This window comes from Podarcis erhardii (assembly GCF_964252035.2).
Source record: "Podarcis erhardii genome assembly, chromosome: 4".
NCBI lineage: Eukaryota > Metazoa > Chordata > Lepidosauria > Squamata > Lacertidae > Podarcis > Podarcis erhardii.
In genome coordinates, this window is record NC_138508.1 from 54,000,398 (window position 1) to 54,019,308 (window position 18,911).

An 18,911-nucleotide genomic window follows, 5' to 3' on the forward strand; every position below is an offset into this window, starting at 1 on the left:
CACCTGGCAGCCTAGATTTGATCTAAGGTGGGAAGAGTGTACCCAGTTATTCTCTCTGCAGTCTTTACAACCCTGAACAGCATTGTTCACTCACACAAGAGAATTTTTTACACCCAGGCCAATGAATCCAAGCAGCTTTGTCTTCCATCTTTGGAATGCCATGTCCAAGTGAAATGTGGCTTCTCTACTATTACTAAAGGGAACATTTACATTTGTAGCTAAACGAAGGCTGCAGATACACAGCTCCTGAGAGCAAGCCTTATTGAACTCATGAGTAGGCTTGTACTGCGCAACCAAAACCTATTACCTGAGTATCAGACACAGGGCAATATCAAACTGTTTTACTCAGACTTGATCTACTGAAATTAATGAACATGGCTAAGTTAGGTCCATTCGTTTCAGTAAGGTCTCCTCTGTGTAAAATTAGTTGTGCAACTCAGTTTTCCCAGTGGATTAGCCCATGCCTTCCTCATAAAGGGTTATGTACCACAAGGAAAATGAAGTGAACAAAATAATTTCAGATTACTTTAGTAAACTTATGTGCAAAGTGAGTACAGTTATACTTCAATACATACAAAATTATTAATCCTTTAAAATAGGTACAGAGAAAATACATATAATACTGAGGTAACTGCAAGAACTTCCGCTGGGTAAGAAAATATTCTGGCATTATTTTTCCTTAGTCCAGTTATGGCAAGAACTTCAACCTGCTCTTTCAAGTACTGGACAGCAGGTCTGCTCCCATGAAGCAGGCAACTGTTCTCAGAATGTTCAGAAATCACACAGAACATTGCAAGGAAGGGTGTTCCTCTTTCCCACTGTGAAGGAATGAAACTGTTTAAACCATTTTGTGTCCTGTTTGCGGTTATCAAAGAGTTTTAGTTTGTTCTGACAAGGAGGATCAGAAGATCACAGAAAAGTCCACTGTTCAGTCCAAGAACCTGACATCTAAGAGGAAAATAAAACCTAAACACTATTGTAGAAGTCCCAAGAAATTACACAAAAGAGAAACTGAAAAAGAAGTCTCCTGCCTTTCTGACTGCCCAAAATGTTGGAAGGATACATTTAAAATAATGTGTGCAAATAAAGCTTGCAAAGAACGCTAAAATGAAGGAAAATGCTAACAGGCTGCTATGCATCCAGACTCCAGGAACAGAAGATGCCAAACGCTGGCGTAGTTTAGGCCAGGTTTAGCTGGATGCTTTTTCCCATGTTGTTTTCATTTCCTGTAATGGCTAATGTTCAAGCTGTTTTAAAATAAGCCCTTCCTGTGCCTCTGCATGGAACATCTTTACAGTAACTGTTTAGAGAGCTGCTATACAAATCCATTGAGCAAAAGTTACATTTGTTTTGCTCTAACTGTGTATGGCATGGCTATTCACTCCATGCCTTCTTGCCTTATTTATTTATAAAAATGATTTATATACCATTGTATTATTTAAAAAAATCACAGCAGTTTACAACAATATAAAAAAACCCATACAGGAAAACAATAAAAAGTTAAAACCAAGTTAAGGCAAAAATAATTAAAAACAACCGTCAGTACAGCATTGTGGGGGATATACTCTTCAATTGCCTGCACAGGCCAGGTGGAATAGAAACATTTTCAACAGGCGTTTAAAAGTTGGCACAGAAGGCACTCACTGAATCTCTCTTGGCAGAGTAGGACTGGGTTGATCACACTAAAGGCTCGCATTCGTGAGCTACCACTAAGCTATACAGAAGTTGCCTGACCAGAAATAAGGCCAGTGGCTCCTGCTCACTTCAGGGACAATGTGGAGCAGACAAATGGTGATTAAACACATCTCTGCTCAAAATCCCTCTCCCCCTGCACAGAGTAGCTGCAACAAGCTTTTTAGACCCAACAAGGTTATAGCAGGGGCCCAGTACATTCATCATCCATCAGCCGTTATTTCTGTGTTCAACATGATGATCTTGCACAGTACGAAGAAGGCCGTAGTCTTGATTACAGGAATGTTGAGGGAAATGTCTTCACATTAAATGGTTTTAAACTTCATGCAACTCAAGGGTGTTATGAAGATGGCAACATCCATTCCAGACCATTGCTACAATCAGATTCTCTAGAATGAGAAACTGATAAAAGATGACCCCACTACGACAGGCAGGAAGAGTTCAAGGACAATAGTATACCTTTTTGCCTCCTTTTTAACCACATCGCTGGAGCCCTTGTCAAGCAAAGGATCACACAGAACCGGTTTAAAGCTTTCTAATAATATAAGGAAGGGTGAGAGTTACTTCATCCTCATAAAGAAAAACAGACATGGGTACAAATAAGACCAGTGAAAAAGGACAACTGAAGTGCATGTCCAAGTGTGAGTTGACAGATATTAAATGTGATGGCAGTAAACATTCCGGTTCACAAAATAAACTGAGGTATAGATAAAGGACTATGAACCCTGGGGGTCTAAAAGATCACTGGCAGGAAAACAGGAGAACCATTCTGAAACAATTACCAGCAAAGTGTTGTATCATGCCTAAGAACACTTGATGATCAAGCGCAATGGTTGACCATTGTAACAAGAGAAATTCATCCTCAAGACAGGCAAGGTCTCTGTTATTTTGGAAGACAATTAGTCCATGGGATTGCCAAAAACCATTGAAGAGCATACCATATTAATGCTACAGAAATTAACAACAGCGTTGCATTTTCATATGTACTTGTACAATACTGATAGCATTAGACAGCAGATCCCACCCAGTCCCATGACATGGGAATACATTGTTTTACTGGAAGCTGAAAAATGCTAATTTGAGCATTCATTGATTCATCTGCTCATGTATTCACCAACACAGTCCGTTTCTGAATCCGATGACTCACTTTCTCCAGAGCCATTAGAATTTTGCCAGGAACAAGAGAGGTTATGAATGTCAGAGTTCTGCATTTCTAGCGCATCAGTGAAATGTTTCAGTTCAAATGCATCAGAAACACACAACTCTTTCGAGTCTGCTGCATCCTCTTCGAAAGGGGTTAATGTTGCAGGAATGTCCATATTTTTGCCAGATATTCCTAGCACCACAGTATTTAAGTTTACATTGGAACAGCTGCTGCACTCCAGGTCTGGCTCATTAGCAGAGTCCACTTCAGGAGAAGGATGAAATATTTGAATTGTTGGGCTTTCTTCTTTGCTAATATCATTCTGAAGGTTTTCTGCTTCAGCATCTACGGGTTTAGGCATTTCACTTGGAGCAGATGAGCAGCCTATGAGCAGAAGCTTTTCTGTTTCATCATCCTGGGGGTCAGCTATTTTACTTGTAGTGGATGAGCAGTCTAGGGACGGTGGCTCTGCATTGTCCTCCTGCGAGCAGGACTTTGAAGTCTGCCCCAAAAAACCACGTGCAGTATATAAATCGTCATTTCCAGCAACGCTTTCACTGTCCTCTTCATCGGAATCGTATCCACATACTTTTTTTTTACTTTCTTGGGTGACCTGGACGGTGTGCACTTCTTCCGGTTCTGATTTAAAAAGGGAATAGTCTAATTTTGGTGTGATGCTCTGAAAAGAAAAACAATTTTGAAATTTACAGATGGGAAAAATAAAATAGATGCCTTCAAAAAAGATAGGGGTGTGATACATAGTTGAATATTAATATTAATAAATATTAATTGGATGTCAATATTTTGGCCTTAATCCCGAAACCCTCCACAGATGTAAGAATCTTTTGGCTTTCATTGGGATTTGCTTCCATTTTCAATAAAGGGGGTTTTGTTGAAAAAGCCCTGAACAGTCTGGTTCTTTCTTCACTTATTTATTCCAGCTTTTTATGGTCGAGGCCAGATACCCGGGACACAAGGCTAAATGTAAATGTTGTGGTGCTGTTGATTACAAGTCCTATCAAACAACAACAACAACAACAACAACAGAATATTCAAACACAATAAAACATCAAACATTAAAAACTTCCCTAAACAGGGCTGCCTTCAGACGTCTTCTAAAAGTCAGATAGTTGTTTATTTCCTTGACAGCTGATGGGAGGCCATTCCACAGGGTGTGCGCCGCCACCAAGAAGGCCCTCTGCCTGGTTCCCTGTTACCTCACTTCTCGCAGTGAGGATCAAGTGTTAATAGGATAGAGAAACTGGTCAGATTATTTGTCCATCACTGACAGCAGCTCTCCAGGCAGAGAGGGCAAACTCTCATATCACCTGACCCTATGAAACTGACATTGACCCTGGGACTGACCCTTAGGTCTTTTCAACAATGAATGTTTAATGAAAAGAAGATAGAAAATAAATAAAATTCTATATACATACATACAGTAGAGCTTATTAAGCTATTTATCTTAAATAGCTTAAAAAAAGAATCCGTCTCAAGGCTACATACCAAGACTCTTGGCCATTTCCTCCATCTTAAGCAAATAACACCGGTTTTATACAGGACAAATAGAATGAGTGCTACTGCCAACGGGATTAATATGCCAAGCAACGCTGGTAATATAATATGACCTGTAAGATAAAAAGAAGGTGATTAAAGAAAAGTGAATATGGCGGCTATTGTGAAACACTCTGGTTTCACTGGGCACACAGAGCACTAGATTACCAAAATTCATAATTTTTTTTTTAAACCATTACTTGAAATACTAAAATCAATAATCTATTATTAGTTTTTTTAAATTAAGAAAATAATCATTTTAAATTAATTCTCTGCAACCCCATCCCTCCCCTTAATTCATTATACCTGATATATTATTGGAGCTGAGGATAAGGCATTTGGGGACAGACGGAGTGCACTGGTTATTTAGACTTGTTCTCACATCAACAGCAATACAATAATTTGTATTGAAACTCAAATCTCCAATGACAGTGTGGAAACTCTCTTGTCTGGTTGTATTGACAACACGCTAGAAAAGAAGAAGAAAAAGATTGACAATTGAATGTGGGGATAATTACACTAGCCTATGTCATGGGCTATTGAAAGGATACCTATGAAAATGTTTCCTAAAGTGCTCTGGAAACACAAAAAGCTATATATAAGTAACATTATCATTTCTGTTCATCTGCTAAATATTTGCCTTGCCCTTCTTGCAGGAACAGTGCAAAGGCACAGCAATACCAACGTAGCCTCTGGCCTTTGGACTCTGCTGGTTTAGCTGTTGCTATGCCCAATCCTCAAGTACTGGCATGGGAAGTGGTCTACCCTATTAATCCAACACATCTCAATCCAGCAATTCCTGCTGGCATTCCAAAATATATACAGCCCTTCTGGTCTATCTCAAAGTCAACAGCCACTGAAAAGGCAAACCTTGGGGAGCTGCCCTCTCCTTTGAAGTGAATGGGTGAAACCCACCCAGACAGGAACTCTCGGCATGCCTTGGAGGATAGACAGGGCTATGGATCAGGGTGCAGAACCATTAAGTTTGGATATACCTGAACTAGAAACAGAAATAGCAGCTTTCTGACAGATGAAGTGAATTAATTTTGATACTGTCTACCATTTCCCTTTTAATCATAAGCAACCGACCTTTTCCTTGACATTGTCTCTTATCACTGTGACCGTATAATCAAGCTCTTGGTATACATGAAGTAACGAGGCTGAAAGTTTCACTGTCACATTTGCGCAGCTTGGACAAGCAGAAATCTCAAACTGGGGTGGTGTTAGGCATGCTGTTGAACAAAGAAAGGAAGAAAAGAAGGAATCAATGTGACTGGGAAGCTATGCCCTAGAGAAATTAATGAAATTACAATCCAATGCACTACTAACTTGGACATAAGATCTCAAATGAAATGATACAACTTTCTCCCAGGTATGCTTCTTTCAGATTTAAGGCTAAATAGGTACGGTGGGGGTTCTACTGATTGGAAATTTCCCAAAACCGAACTTTAAGCCTCTTAGCTTGTTGGCCTTCAGCCTTCTTTGATCCTCATTTCTGCTCCCGAAAGTCTGCTCTGAATATGGCGCTTAGTCCTGAGTTCTGATCTTAGTGTGGTGTCACACTATTGCCATTCATTCCATTGAAAAGCAAGAGGATGCCCATAGAGAGCTGGAGATAAAGCTTGTCAGGACCATGACACCTCTTGGCACTTAAAGAATGATGATCTAAATAACTGAAAATAATACACTGAAGAAGGGGATTTGGGGGGCTAGAATTGCATGAGGTTGCTGGTCCCAGGGCTCTGCATGCTCTGGCACCGGGGGGCGGTGAGCAGGCGGAGGCGGGGCTGGCGCACGTCCCAGGGGCGTGGCGCACTGTTCGCAGTGGGAGGGTGCGCGGCACGTGTCCGGGGGGGCAGCCATGATGGTACCTCCCTCTCCCATGGTGCCAGTGGTATTGTGTTCCCTCCGCCCGTGGGGCAGGGCACTGACAGCTTTGGAGCCTGCTGGGAGCTGACCTAGTGGGGGTTGACAACTGGCCTCTACCTTCTGCCTTGGCCAGTGTGAAACCTGTGTGGTTGACAAGGACTTATAGGAAGCATAAGGCATGTGCTTCAAACATAAATAAGGAGCAAATTACTTACTGTCAGCATATGGACTGAACTGAATAGCTGAATAATGTACTCCACTTTCTGTGACCTGATCCACTACAATTATGTATGCCTTGCAGGGATCTGTGAACTCTTTTGTCAAGTTACAGAATGAACGTGTGATACTGGAACACTCTGCGACAATCTTCATATTCGGTCTGGGATAACTGTAAATGGAAACAAGAAGGAGCCAATCAGTACTTCCCAACTGGATATAAAGCAGAAATTCAAAAGCGTCACATGAAAGCTTTCCAGAATGCCGGAGTGAGATCAAGCATATATTTACTCACCCTCATCCCCTAATTTGATATGAAGTGTCCCATTCTGTGAGAAGGATGTCAGTGCAAATGTACATTTGGTGGCTTTTCAAATACTGTGGTACCTTGGTGACGTCATGGGGGAGCTTCCAGTTGTATTTGCATCAACAAGCTTCTCCCATTGGTTGTTAACCGTGTTATGACTCCTGGCTGTGTGGGGTGGAGTCGTGTATTGCTGTTTAATCCAATGCCTAAGCCAATACTACTCACATGCTGTAACCAATAAAAGTTGTGGCCTAATTTTGCCCATTAACCTAAAATAATGCGTCTGTGTGTCTTATTATAATTCTATGCGGGTGGAGGGTCCTCGACTCACAAATGCTTCCTTTGGACTCCTCTACTGCCACCTCCAGTGATGAGAAAAGGGCAGAGGGCTGTATTTGTGGGTGGGCAGAGTGAGAGAGACGGCTTTTAGGTCTGTGGGAAGGCAGTGCAGGAGGGGCAATTCCTCTCTTAGCGTGCAGGTGACTCAATATTTATCCAGTTTATGGATGCATATCCCCCGCCAATACAAAGGTCTTGTCTATCTCCAGAACCAAGTAGCTCCTTCCCTCTGCTCTTTCTTGCTCAGTTCTTACTAACGGTTGCCTTTCTCATTTCCATCCTGTGTTTCTTTGCCACAAACATCCCAAGACCATCTCTTCTTTACAGGGGATAGGGCAGTGGTGTCCAAACTTTTTTCAAAGAGGGCCAGATTTGATGAAGTGAAGGGCCGTGACGACCGACCCAAAGTTGTTGCCCTTTTTTTAGGATTGAAGTTGTTGACCTTTTTAAAGGATTTTACCCCAGGAAATAAACTGCCCACAGGGGCCTGATTAAACTGACCGGCAGGCCAATAGAGGCAAACAGAGGTGTATCTTTTTCTCATGCTGCACCACTGGGGCTTTGGCTCCAGCCAAGACTGAACACTGTAGTTCAAGTTAGTCCTCTAGGCTGCAGTACTTCCAGAGTATTGTCAGCTGGACCCAAAGCCAACCCTTGTGTACCAGGCCACATTAAGGCATAGCCAAGGACTGAAGAACCTGGGGCCCTCCACATGCTGTGGAATGTCAACTCTCATCAGCCCAAGCCCACACAGCAGATGGTACAGAATGATGGGTGTTTGAGTTGAGCAAGATGTGGAGGGCCTCAGGTTTCCTGCCCTTGCCCTAGCCTTGGAGTCTGCGTCTCAGCCGCTGCATCTCATCTTGTGTGAGGACTGTGCCTAGTTCCTACATATTGCCTTGGATCTCAACATCTGCTTGCCTTTGAGTGCTTACCGCTCTTTGCTGCTTTTGGACCATGCACCAGCTGGACAAATGGCCAGCTCCCCAGATACTGGAGCCTCATTTTGCTGGGACCTGGCAAGAAGGAGAAGAGAGGGTGTCTGTCTGAAGCAAGTTCCCAAGGGAGAGCAACCCCCAAACATAATTTCTTTTCCAGGACCAGCTACCAATTGCTCCTAGAATTCAATTACTTGTGCTTCCATTCAGAAACATGTTAGATTTCCCCTGGGAATTTGCCCCCAAGTTTGCCCTGATTGGGAAACGTCACAAGGACAAACATATACGTATGAGTACTGACTACTAAAATATGCCTTACTTACTTGGACTTACTGAAAGAAGAATCATGCACCTGGTTTCTTCCCGCTGATTTTGATAGCCAAGGACAAACTGAGCTTTCAAAGGGGAGAGAAGCATATTGGAGGATTAATTTATTGTTATCTGTCTCCTGTGAGGAACTCTGTAGGAAGATCAGCCTGTGACTCTTCCCTTATGTTAGTTTATGTGCAAATCAGATAATGTACTTTGTTAATTGACCAAACAGAGGGGTGTTTGCTTCCTAATGGCTAAATGCTGTCACCTCACCCAAGTCCAGGTCTCATCTCTCTTACCTTCCTGAGAACTATGAGGCAGACTTGAGTAACAGCTAGTTATTATAGCTGCATCAATAGGAAACACAAACCTGAAATGGCTGTTCTCCTATGAGGCCTCAGATACCTAAATAACAGTTAATGCAGCCTCATGTGGATGTCTGGTTCTGGATCTTTTCTATTTTGTTTCCATGCTGACCATTTCAAGACTGCTGTCTTAAGACTGCAGTCAGATACCCACTTGCCTGGGACTCTCATTGCAATGAGACTGACTTCTGAGAAGACATAGAAAGGATAGCACTGCAGGTCTATTGCAGCAAGACTAACAAAGAGTCTTGTAACATTTTGGAAACTAAGTAAATTACTTATGGGATAAATTTTCATGACTGAGAATCCACTTTACCAGAGGCATCAAATGCCAGCCCAGCTACCAGTCAGATGTGGAAACAGGCCCAATCCAGCCCCACCTGTCGTTCCAAACTGGAGTTGTCACAGCAACAAAACACAATTTTCCTGCCCCTGACCCCACCTTTCACCCTAGCTGGTGAAATCAATGGGACTCTGGATGTGGTGTGGCTTTGTCACCCTGCCAAGCCCCACTGCCATCCCACTGGGGTCCGGATTGCACTCTTATTCTTGTTAGCTCCCCCCCCCTTATTGCTGTTAATTTGCATCCATCAAAGTTTGGCTTGACTTAGCACGTATTGCACTTAATGATCATGTGACCCCACATGTGCAGGTTTCCCCCTCTACAGCCATGTGTATATATATCTTCTGAGGATAACAGTTCATGCCTCTGATAAAGTGGAACGCAGTCTGCAAAATCACATGCCATATGAAATCTATTAGTCTTTAAGCTGCCAGACGACTCTTGGTTTCTGTTCTTCATATGACAGGACCTTAACTAGATACATCCAAACCAATAATGATCTTGTACCATATATCAGTCATTCATAATAATTTACAAAACGTGGGAATATATTTTAGGGAAAGCATAGGTACCTTCTCTCTTTATACATCACATTGTAGCATGTGGCTGTCCCTGTATTATTTCCAGCTTCCCATGTTAAAATGTACTCAAAATCCTCTGCCTTCATTTTCAACTTGAGTTCAGCAGATGTTTCTTGTGGAGCAAAATAGAATATACAAAGTTTATCAATCATACATGATGAAATAGCTGCGTATCTTGCTGCTCATTCCCAACAAAATACAATGTGAACCTGGCAGCAAATGTTAAGTACTTTAAAAATACTTACCAATTAAATTGCACAGAGCGGAAATCAGAGCACTGATGTACACTATAAATTAAAACAATATATACATGAGGGGGGGAATAAAATCTGTTCAATGTAGAAAACATACATAACACTGTTTGTATGCCAAGTGGAATGTACTTCCTGGGAAAAGAACTCAAAAGACAAGATTTGTTGCTATCACTCCAAATGGGGGGGTGGGGTGGAAGTGGACTTTTGGGGAAGTTTGAAAATGTGTGTTAAGTCAGGGCGACCTTGAGCAGGGCTAGTCACCTCTATTCCCCCTCTCCTCCTCTATGGCTCCTAGTTCTAAGCAATCTATACTCCACCTCCTTCCAACCCCACATTTCAATCTTTCTCCTCCCTAGGTTTTAAATCTCCAATTGTGTCCAAAGTATTTCAAGTTTCTATATATGCAGCTATCGATATAAATCATGCCAAGTAAGTACAATGTAAATTAGCATAATTTATTCTGCAGGTTCAAATTTCTGCTTCTGTGGACCATGGGGAGGTGGTTGTTGTTGCAATCAGAGCAGACAGATCCCACCCACAAAGAAGTAATATAGCTTCTGCATGGGGACCCCCATAGCTGGTTGGGGTGAGAACATGCGCAGCATCTGCTCAGATAGGGCGAAAAGTATACACCCAGTGTGGTGTAGTGGTTAAGAGTGGTGGACTCATAATCTGGGGAACCGGGTTCGCGTCTCTGCTCCTCCACATGCAGCTGCTGGGTGACCTTGGGCTAGTCACACTTCTCTGAAGTCTCTCAGCCTCACTCACCTCACAGAGTTTTTGTTGTGGGGGAGGAAGGGAGAGGAGATTGTTAGCCGCTTTGAGACTCCTTAAGGGGAGTGAAAGGCGGGATATCAAGTCCAAACTCTTCCTCTTCTTCTTCATACATATCTATGAGTTGCTAGTGTTAAGTCAGAACCCTTAAAAAGGTGGTGGCCTTTCTACTTCCCCAACATCATACTTGTAACAGAAGACATGCTAAATATTGGCCTTTCTGCTACTTTCTGTTTAGCTTCATGCTGCCAGATGGTTGTTAGGGTTCTTCACCAAAAGCTGTTTCGCCTTACCCATTTTACTGTTTCTATTTAAGCCTATGGACCAACAACCCTAGATTTTGAAGAATTATCTCTGTCTGTCATCAGTGCTTTAAAACAGGGTAGATGTGCTTTTGAGAAAGTTGCTGAAAGGGGTTACAACAGATGAGATACTCAAAGGATGGTCAAACAGTGTGGGGAAGAGGAATTTCAGTCTGACAGGGTGTAAATAAATATGGGTAGCGCTTCAGTGAAATGACCTCCATTTCTTACTATAGTATCTCTATATACAAAGTTTCCTGTTTATTATTTGTAGGACGACACATATCACATTTAATTTATAGGATATTTTCGTACCAGTTCTCCATTTGTTGATATGTATTAAACAATGCATTGATCCTCCAAGCAGTATTTTTTGGAAATGGCACACAAATCACCAAAAAACAAAGATCCGGTGCAATACATGTTAAAGCCTGATTTGAACATGCCCTTCCTTTTCCTCATTCTTTTTGCAAAAAGAAACATCATAAACAGGTGTAAACAGCATTGGCTAAGAGGACTACGTGAACCAGAAGCAGGACTGCAGATCTATTCAGATGGGACTTTTTACCTTTATACTATCAGTACTGCAGTGGATCTCAATCTGAAGTACACCTTTAACAGCAGTGTTAATTCTGCCAGTCTGCAGAATCAAAGGGCAATAAGTGCTGTGTCACCTCAGGGGCTGAGGCCACCATCCCACAAAGCCGTGTTGCGTTTGCTTAAAGAGGAGAACTGTGCATACAGCTGAAGGCGCCATTTAAGTTTATACTACAACTACATACAAAAATGAGCAGGGAAACTAGCTGGGCAGTTCAGCTGTGAAGGTAGTTGCATTAAAATCACAAAATACACCTCCCAAAAAGAGGTGCAACTACCTTATTATGCCACTCATCTGTAAGACTGCATCATAATTAACTGAAACGGGAGAGGAGGGTCATTGGCTCTAATTCGTCAGATGGAGAATGCTTCTGCCTAACATAGCTCATACTGCAGTAAAATTACTTAAGTCTCTCTTATATTATTTTAACAAGGGAAAGTCCAAAAACTGACAAAGAATGGCTAAAACGCTTTTCGAAAACAGGAATGCCATTGTTGCAGGACTCCTGACACAACCGTGATGTTACAGGTGTTTCCTTGTGGTTTCAAGCAAAAACCACAAATTTAGTGAAACTTGCTTCTGAGTAAACACGCACATGATGAGGCTGCACATTCCTTAGGTGTATCCCATTGACCTAAATGGAATTTTTAAATGCTTAGTTTTGGCTTCGTGATTCCATCTCTTTTAGTGACTGAACACAAGTACATTTTCCCCTTATGGCAAGAGACTCAGGCAGTCTCAATGTATTTTCACTTCTTGGTGAAAGCTGTCTTCACTGAGCCATCTATGATTAGCAGAAGTTAATAATCAAATTTATTTGGCAAAGAAAAATAACCTGTAGCTGAGACAAGAAAGGAGGGTTGGGAGCCTAAACCATTAAATTATTTCTAGACTGAACTCACCAAATTTGTAGAAATGTAGTGGTCCCATGAAAAATGCCATCATAGTTTAAAACCGCATCCTAGAAGCAGGAAGAGCACAAACAAACCGGATGCAGATGCATTTAAGATCAAAGAGGGGCAGTACAAAGCTTAGAATACAAAGAGGATCTTCAAATTTTAAAAACAGGCATTCACGCAGGCAGTAAAACAAGCTTTCTGCTCTGTACGAGACAGAGTTCTTTTCTGCTTACAATGGGAAACAGCTTTTTTAATGAATTCTAAGAGTACACTAAAGGATCCTCTTTCTTCTGTTTACAGCCTAGTGTATTAGCAAATCACAAGTACAGTTCCCTGAAAGAGCTTCTACAATATCTGCAGAATAAATGTGTGGCGCAACCACAGGTGCAGAGACAGCAAGTTCAATGGTTTGCTTCCATGTCTAAACTTACAGCAAGTCTAAGGATATGGGGGCAAAGTCTCCAACCTTCTCTCCTTTTGGAGGGTGTGTGTGTGTTAAAATTACCCTTACACAGTTTTCACTTAATACTCACCTTCAGCCATGATTGGGAGGGCCAAAAGGCGGACCTAACCCGATGGCGGCAGCATCACCACCAAATATCAGAATGGTGTGGAGGCAGGTGGAGGTCAGGGTTGTGCAGGAGCCCTGCCAGAAGCATCTTATTGTTTCCATTTGCGTAGCTCCACAGCCGTAGCCTTGCTACTCTCCTGCTCTGCCCTAGTACCAGGCAGTGATGCTGCTGCTGCTGCTTGGAGGCCAGGCCCACAACAGCTCACCTCCCTGCTGGCTACTCCTGGATTCAACTGAGTAGATTTGTTATTGGGAAAATGGCAGAAGTTGAGAATCAAATTTATTTGGCAAAGAAGAAGCAGGAGACTCTGAAGGCTGCTCAAACAAGAAGCAAATGAAGTGATGGGGACCCAAAGAGCTCAATTCTTTCTAGGTTTAACTCACCAGGTTTGCAGAAATGCAGTGGTCCCATGGAAAGTGCCATCATAGTTTAAAATCACATCCTACTGGGTGATCCCTACTGCTGACGTAACTCTTGCATCTGCAATCAAATGAAACTCTTTTCAGATAAAAACAATGTTCAACCTGAACGGTTAACACTAAAATACAGCGTAACATCTTTAGTCTGACTTCTCAGGAGGCAAAGTTACTGGCAGGCTTGGAGTATTCTTGTACACACAATATAGTTTGGGATTTTCCTTAAACAGGTACTCCTTTGTCAAATGGGAAATCAACCTTGTGCCTATTCCCTTCATAGGGTTCAGGAACAGCTTGAAACACAGCATGTAAAAATAACCAACGAAATTGGACAACAGGTAAACACATCCACATTCAGAAAGAATATTAGGTCATTAACTATGGTTCAGCAAATGATCCTGTACATGAGATGTCATACCGGCACTCATAGGCTCAGCTCTCCTGCTTTACTCCTCATTCAGTCAAGTGAGAATACAAACTATGGTGTTACTGGCTTTGTGTTACTTTTGAACCAGCACATTTAGTTCTCTCCAAACCATGATCTGACCCTAAGCATTGTTCTTGGCTTCTGAATGTTGATTTGCTTGTGATAAATAAATCTCAAGCATGGCTTTAGATGTGGTTTGTGATCCTACTCATTTAAGGAAGGAGAAAACAGAAGTGCTCTATTCACCAGCATGGAGCTTGTGCACAGGGTTTATTTAATCATAGTTAATGGCTTAGCATGACATCTAAATTCAGTCCATATGATAAACAGGTAATCTTTTACTCTAGTTTATGACAAACATTTTGTAAATGCCTTCACAGTAGGCCAGTGATATGGTTCCTTGCGATGTCCTTGACAAGCAGACACACAGCAAGCTGCAACACCTGTTAACTGCAGCTACACCATCATGCAATTCCTGGGAAAGACTGAAGTGGCAAAATAAATGTTTGTCTCTCTCCACCCCTGAACTGTTCCTGGCTAGAAGCATAGTCCAGTTTTAAGTTAGCTGTACATGTGTGTAGATTCCTTAGACAACCCAAGTGTGTGCAGGAATGTTTTCTCTCTTTCTGTGAAGTGTGAGAAGGGAAAAATTCCACACTCCTCCATTCTTTCATCAATGCAGCTAGACTTGGTTCCAGAATCCCTCCTGCTACTGCAAATCCCTTCCCTAATCTGAGACTAAGCCAAGTTGGGGGGGGGGTATCTACTGCATGATTGTATCCTGACCCTTAACTTGCTTTGCCCTTTGCTGGTATGTTAGTAGATATGGTAAGGGAGACTCTCTGTTGTGCTTTTTTTTTTTTTTACTAGCTGACTTTTCTAATAATCTGAGTGCCCTGGATTGTGTAAACACCATTTTAAATATCATTTGTGGATGCAACCTGACAAAAGCTTTGTCCTCTAAATCAGCCAGTCCCACATTTCTTTTTAATGTGACCCCACATTAAGAGAAGTTAGAAATTGCAGCATAAACTACACCTGCTCATATTTTGATGTCTGCAGAAGCATATTACAAAAGGAAGATGTCTAATCTCTGCTTCAGATGTCAGAGACAAAGAAGGCAGGGAGCCTTTGGAGATTTCTCTCTCCATCAACTTTCCCCCATTCAAATCTCTTCAGCCTTAATACAAGATGAGCTGCATCTCAACACTTCTAGCATAAGCTATTTCTACAGATATCCCTTCTACTGCAAAACGAGTCCTGTCCTCTGTTTGAGACTACACTTAAGAAGGCATCAAATTAATTAAACACCAAGCTTACTTTTAAAAACTTTCACATGAGGTGTTTGGTATAAGGTTGAAAGCATCAGGAAAATACCCTGGTTTCTGGTGAAACTCACACATCTAAAGACAATACTGTAATGTTTAAGTAATCACCATTTCCCTTTCACAAGAAGAGACGTAACAGGAAGTGAGTGGCAATTAAACCACAGGGCTTCAATTTTGAGTACAGTAAACACATTTAAAATTGCACCACGTCTTCCTTTCACATGACAAGCCAACAGCCCTTTGAGGCAAAAGGAATTGTGGTCCCTTCCAACTCTATAATTCTATGATTTTGTGAATATAGAGATTGAACGAAGAAAGCTGTGTATTTCAAAAATGCTCTGTAATGACTTTTAGGATTAAATTAAGCATGGTGGTAGCTGCCATGTTTGCTCATTCACATAAAGCAGAGATAGGGATCCAGGCAATGGCCACTCTGCCAGGAGGGCAGGGCCATAATGTCAGGTGAGATAATTTCCTTCACACAATGGCCTGAATTAAAACCAGCCCACAAAATAAAAATTCAGCCATGCAGGAAAGATGCTGAATACAAGCTTCACTTCCCAAGGAACAATCCAATGCTCACTTAAAGCATCTCAATTTTTTCCTTTGCAATGACAACTTTGCCTGTGCTACATCTGACAGCCTATATGACATTAAGTGCGAGGAAGGTGACCATGGCTTAAGGAAAACAGATTCCTAGACCTAACAAGGCACAAAGGCCAGAGGATCTACACTGTTAACATAAAATTCACACAAGATTCTCTGACATCTTCCCATTAGTGCAGGTCCATAGGTAAGTAGCATGATGCACAAAAACCAATAAGGTCCTTCCCAGCCTTTTAGCATAGCTATCCATCCACCGGATTTTTAATGCCTTCCCAACTATCAGCGAAGGGGGAAATGGGGGCAGCCCCCAAAATCAAAGGAAGCAAGAGAGAGAGAGAGAGAGAGAGAGAGAGAGAGAGAGAGAGAGAGAAAGAAACGTGGTACTGTACTGAAAAATCCATCTTATTTCAAATAATAACAAATTAAAATGCCTCACACATTTGGTTGATGACAACCTTCTTCAGCAGCAGAGATTAAGGTTACCATGACAAGCTAACTTCTGTTTAGCCTTCTTCAGGAATTTTGGGCAAACATATGCGGGAAACATAAGGCTTGGGAAGCACATGCAAACCCTGTCTCCAAATCTCTGCACGCACCCACAGCCCTTCCTGTGTTGCGAAGAGAGGTCTGAATGCTTGAACACTGATAAGACAGAGTTTGCCAAGATGATTCTAAGTGTCTTCATCTGAACATATGAGGATGTTTGGGGAATGGATTGTGTGTGTGTGACCTGTTCCTTCCTCATTATCCGCCCATGGGCAAATACCAGACTAGAATTTCTGTTGTCAGCAGATCCTTAATCTTATACCCCTGAAGAAGGCTGTCAACAAGCAAAAGGCTTGGGCACAATTATTACTTGATAAAGATTCATTTTTCAATACTGTTTCCAGGCTTCTTTTTTTCCTTTTGGATTGCTAGCACAGCCAGAAATTGCCTAGAAGCTAAGCCACACTTGCTAATAGAATAAGATACTTCTTTAATACCAAATTTATGAGCCGTCTTGTGGCTTCATCCTAGCAGTGAGGTCCAATGCCCTTACTAGCACGTCTGCCCTCTCACTGAAACCCACTGAAATCAATGGGCTTAAAAACAACAAATAATCTTCTAGGAGGAACTGTTTCTTTGCTTCTTACACAGATTTTACACCTTGCCCTTCCCTCATTATAGGTCAGGACAGCTCACAAAACAGAATACAATACAAAATCCAGAGAGACTTTAAACACAAGCCAGCAACCACAAATAACCAGCATCTGGATGGATCATCATCATTAAGGCTTCAGCTCAGGGGATCAGCCCGTTTATTTCAGCTGCCATTTCCTTCGGAAACGGGTCTCCCCACGGAGTTCAAGCCGAGTCCTGCGTGGGGGCACTAAATGGGCGCCCGTTTCGTCCCGCGAGGCGGCGCTAGACGACGCATGAGCGCCGCCACCCCTTGCTCACTTCCTTCCCTCCTTCCCCTTCCTCGCCAGCCTGCAAGGCCCGATCTGGGCGAGGGGCGGCGGAGGAGCCCGGCTTGTCCCGGCCTCCCCCGCCTCGCCGAGAAGCTCCAGGCTGCGCGGGGGACCCGCCGAGGCGCAGCCCCAGCCCGACCCCGCCAGCCTCGCTTCCCCCGCGGACACTCGGGCGCCTGGTCCTCGCCTTCGAAGGCGGGCAGGCAGCGCTCCCGCCCCACCCGCAGCTCACCTGGCCGCGCCCGAGCGCCCGCCCGCCGCTCTCATCCCCGCCGCCTGCGCCGCTGCAGCGGCCGAGCCCTCCAGGCTCTCCTCCAGGCGGACGCCATGTCGCTCGCTCGGCAGCCGAGGCGCCTCCGCCGGATCCGAAAGCGAAAACAAAGGGGTCGGGCCGTCAGGGGGGGAGGCGGGCCTTTGTCTGCTCTGCTTGCGGGGGGGACGGGGGACGGGGGACGGGACTGGCTGGGGCTGGTTGGAAGGAAGGGTGGGTTTTTTTTTTAATTCTTCCTCCTGTGTTCATCCCCCTGGAAAAAGCCAGCTTAGTTTAGCGGTCAGGTTTGTAAGAGGTTGAGCGACGATTTTTAATGCACACCCTGCTTGCGAGTAACGTTTGAACGAGGTGGTGCGTGTCTTGCTCCTGTTCCCTAGCATCTCTGCCCCGTGTCTGCTAAGCCCGGCTGAGTTCAGGGGGACTTGCAGCCAGGGGGGTGATATGGTTGCAGCCTAATGCAAAAGAATGTAAGCCTTGTCGTGCGGGTCTTACTTTCATTTATTTACCATTATTAAATTTGAGCCCAGGGCAGCAAGCAACAAGCGAGGAAACGGTAACAATGGCTTAAAAGCAATTCTAATACAGAGGCAGACTGGGAAAGAGCTCAGGTTAAAAGACCGGTTGAAAGTGGAAAGTCATCAATAGGCACCGAAAAAGCACCAGAGGCAGCACTTTCTATTCAAGGGGAGAAAATTCAAGGTCTTGATGCCACAACATTAAAGATCTGATTCAGTGAGCTTCATGCCTGAGTGGGAACTTGAACCCTAGTCTTCCAGGTTCTAGTCATACACTCTTAAGTACTACCCCACAATATGGTACAGTATCTGTGATTAAATTATTTTTTTAACTTTTATTAAATTTATATACTTCATTTGAAGATTACAGGGCGGTTTTGCAGCATAAAAATACAAAATGAAAACACAAAATATTATAATAACCAACAAAAACCAGTAACCCCCTCCCACAAATACATTTTAAAAGCCATAGATTGTTTAAGCAGCCAGAGGCCTGGCTATAGAGGAAAAATTCTTGCCTAGCGCCTGCAATCTCAACTATGTGGTATTCAGCGTAGTAAACCACTTCCGCATGGACTTCCACCACACACAAGTATTTTTAAATAGTGCTCACTGCAGTGTTTTAATCTGCCGAGTCAAAGTTCCTGCACTTGCTTTCTCAAACTGCAGCAAAATCACACGCTGCATACAACTCCCTTTTGGATGCCCTCCTTGGGCAGTTGTCAGTCACACCCAACACCCTGGCAGGGCCCACTGCTGATGCCTCCCCTTAGAAAATTTTTGTCCTAGCATTCCAAAAAGCACTAGGAGGCTGGACCTAGCAACCCTTTGAATTGCC

General features: G+C 43.0%; 1 protein-coding gene across 7 annotated transcripts; it reads right to left on the reverse strand.

Moving 5' to 3' along the window:
- Window positions 1-512: 512 nt before the first annotated feature.
- Window positions 513-17,658, reverse strand: LOC309340484 (interferon alpha/beta receptor 2-like). Of its 7 annotated transcripts, none has more exons than XM_081859286.1 (13): window positions 17,520-17,655; window positions 14,275-14,387; window positions 13,443-13,539; window positions 12,491-12,549; window positions 9,906-9,947; window positions 9,652-9,772; window positions 8,383-8,454; window positions 8,057-8,137; window positions 6,475-6,647; window positions 5,480-5,622; window positions 4,697-4,859; window positions 4,343-4,464; window positions 513-3,515 (listed from the first exon to the last, which is right to left on the reverse strand). In XM_081859286.1, exons 4-13 carry the CDS (start codon window positions 12,531-12,533, stop codon window positions 2,787-2,789), a joined length of 1,689 nt encoding a protein of 562 aa, XP_081715412.1. In that variant the 5' UTR covers window positions 12,534-12,549; window positions 13,443-13,539; window positions 14,275-14,387; window positions 17,520-17,655; the 3' UTR covers window positions 513-2,786. The 7 variants fall into 7 exon arrangements, with proteins under 7 accessions (XP_081715412.1, XP_081715413.1, XP_081715414.1 ...); XM_081859287.1 differs by lacking the exon at window positions 17,520-17,655 and adding an exon at window positions 16,273-17,431; XM_081859288.1 differs by lacking the exon at window positions 14,275-14,387 and having other exon boundaries at window positions 17,520-17,658.
- Window positions 17,659-18,911: the final 1,253 nt, after the last annotated feature.